This window comes from Octopus bimaculoides, chromosome 30 (genome assembly GCF_001194135.2).
Source record: "Octopus bimaculoides isolate UCB-OBI-ISO-001 chromosome 30, ASM119413v2, whole genome shotgun sequence".
Classification (NCBI taxonomy): Eukaryota; Metazoa; Mollusca; class Cephalopoda; order Octopoda; family Octopodidae; genus Octopus; species Octopus bimaculoides.
The window spans coordinates 6,532,998-6,533,996 of NC_069010.1; the positions used below are offsets into that span (position 1 = coordinate 6,532,998).

At 41.6% G+C, this 999-nt stretch overlaps 1 protein-coding gene across 1 annotated transcript in view; it reads left to right on the forward strand.

Moving 5' to 3' along the window:
* Nucleotides 1-993, forward strand: part of LOC106877142 (uncharacterized) — a 29,885-nt gene extending 28,892 nt beyond the window's left edge. The window contains exon 13 of the mRNA XM_014925947.2: nucleotides 156-993. Coding sequence (XP_014781433.1) covers nucleotides 156-331 — 176 coding nt within the window. The 3' untranslated portion in view covers nucleotides 332-993. The remainder of the gene's footprint in view (nucleotides 1-155) is intronic.
* Nucleotides 994-999: the final 6 nt, after the last annotated feature.

Here is a 999-nt window from a genome sequence, read left to right on the forward strand (position 1 = left end):
CCACCACCATCATCACCACCACCATCATCATCACCACCACCACCATCATCATCACCACCACCACCACCATCATCATCATCATCATCATCATCATCATCACAAGCATCATTGTTTTCAGTAACCTTATTTTTTTTTTTCTTTGCCTGCCTGTGCAGGTTGTAATGAGGGCTACAACATTCCAGAGGTCCGTTACTGCCCCAACCTGCAGAAGTGGATCACCACCAGTGACCTCGACTACGTGGATCCAGACCAGCCGGAACTACAGCGCCGCCTCTTCTCCGACAGTTATATGTGTCTCTACCAAAACACACAGGCCATGATGTTCCAGTGAGAGGTCACGCTCAACTGAACACGCACCTGCTGATGTTTCCACAGTCACACTGAACAGTTTCCCAGAACATTTGATACTGCTACTACTATTTATGTTGTTGTTATTATTATTATTATTATTATTATTATTATTATTATTATTATTATTATTATTATTGTGGCAAGCTGGCAGAATCATTAGCACGTTGGGCAAAATGCTGAGCAGTATTTCATCTGCCTTCGGGTTCAGAGTTCAAATCTCACTGAGGTCGACTTTGTCTTTCATCCTTTCGGGATCAATAAATTAAGTACCAGTTGCGTACTGAGGTCAATGTAATCGACTGTCCCCCTCCCCTAAAAATTTCAGGTCCTGTGCCTACAGTAGAAAGGATTATTATTATTATTATTATTATTATTATTATTATTATTATTATTATTATTATTGAGTGAGAGAGCAGGGCATGCCATCATAGTGACACTGGGGTACAATTATACGAAGCCCATTATACCCATCATGACTACCCGTCTGATAAGGGTACACAAGGTACATGCATCAAAACCATATGTGCGCGACATGGTGATCTCATATCAAGATAAACAGCGCATGACCTCACAGGTGGGGCCCAGATAGAATTTTCTTCAGGTCGAGTAGCCCATCCTGCTCAAAAGGTCCCTAAATAAAGGTTGTTT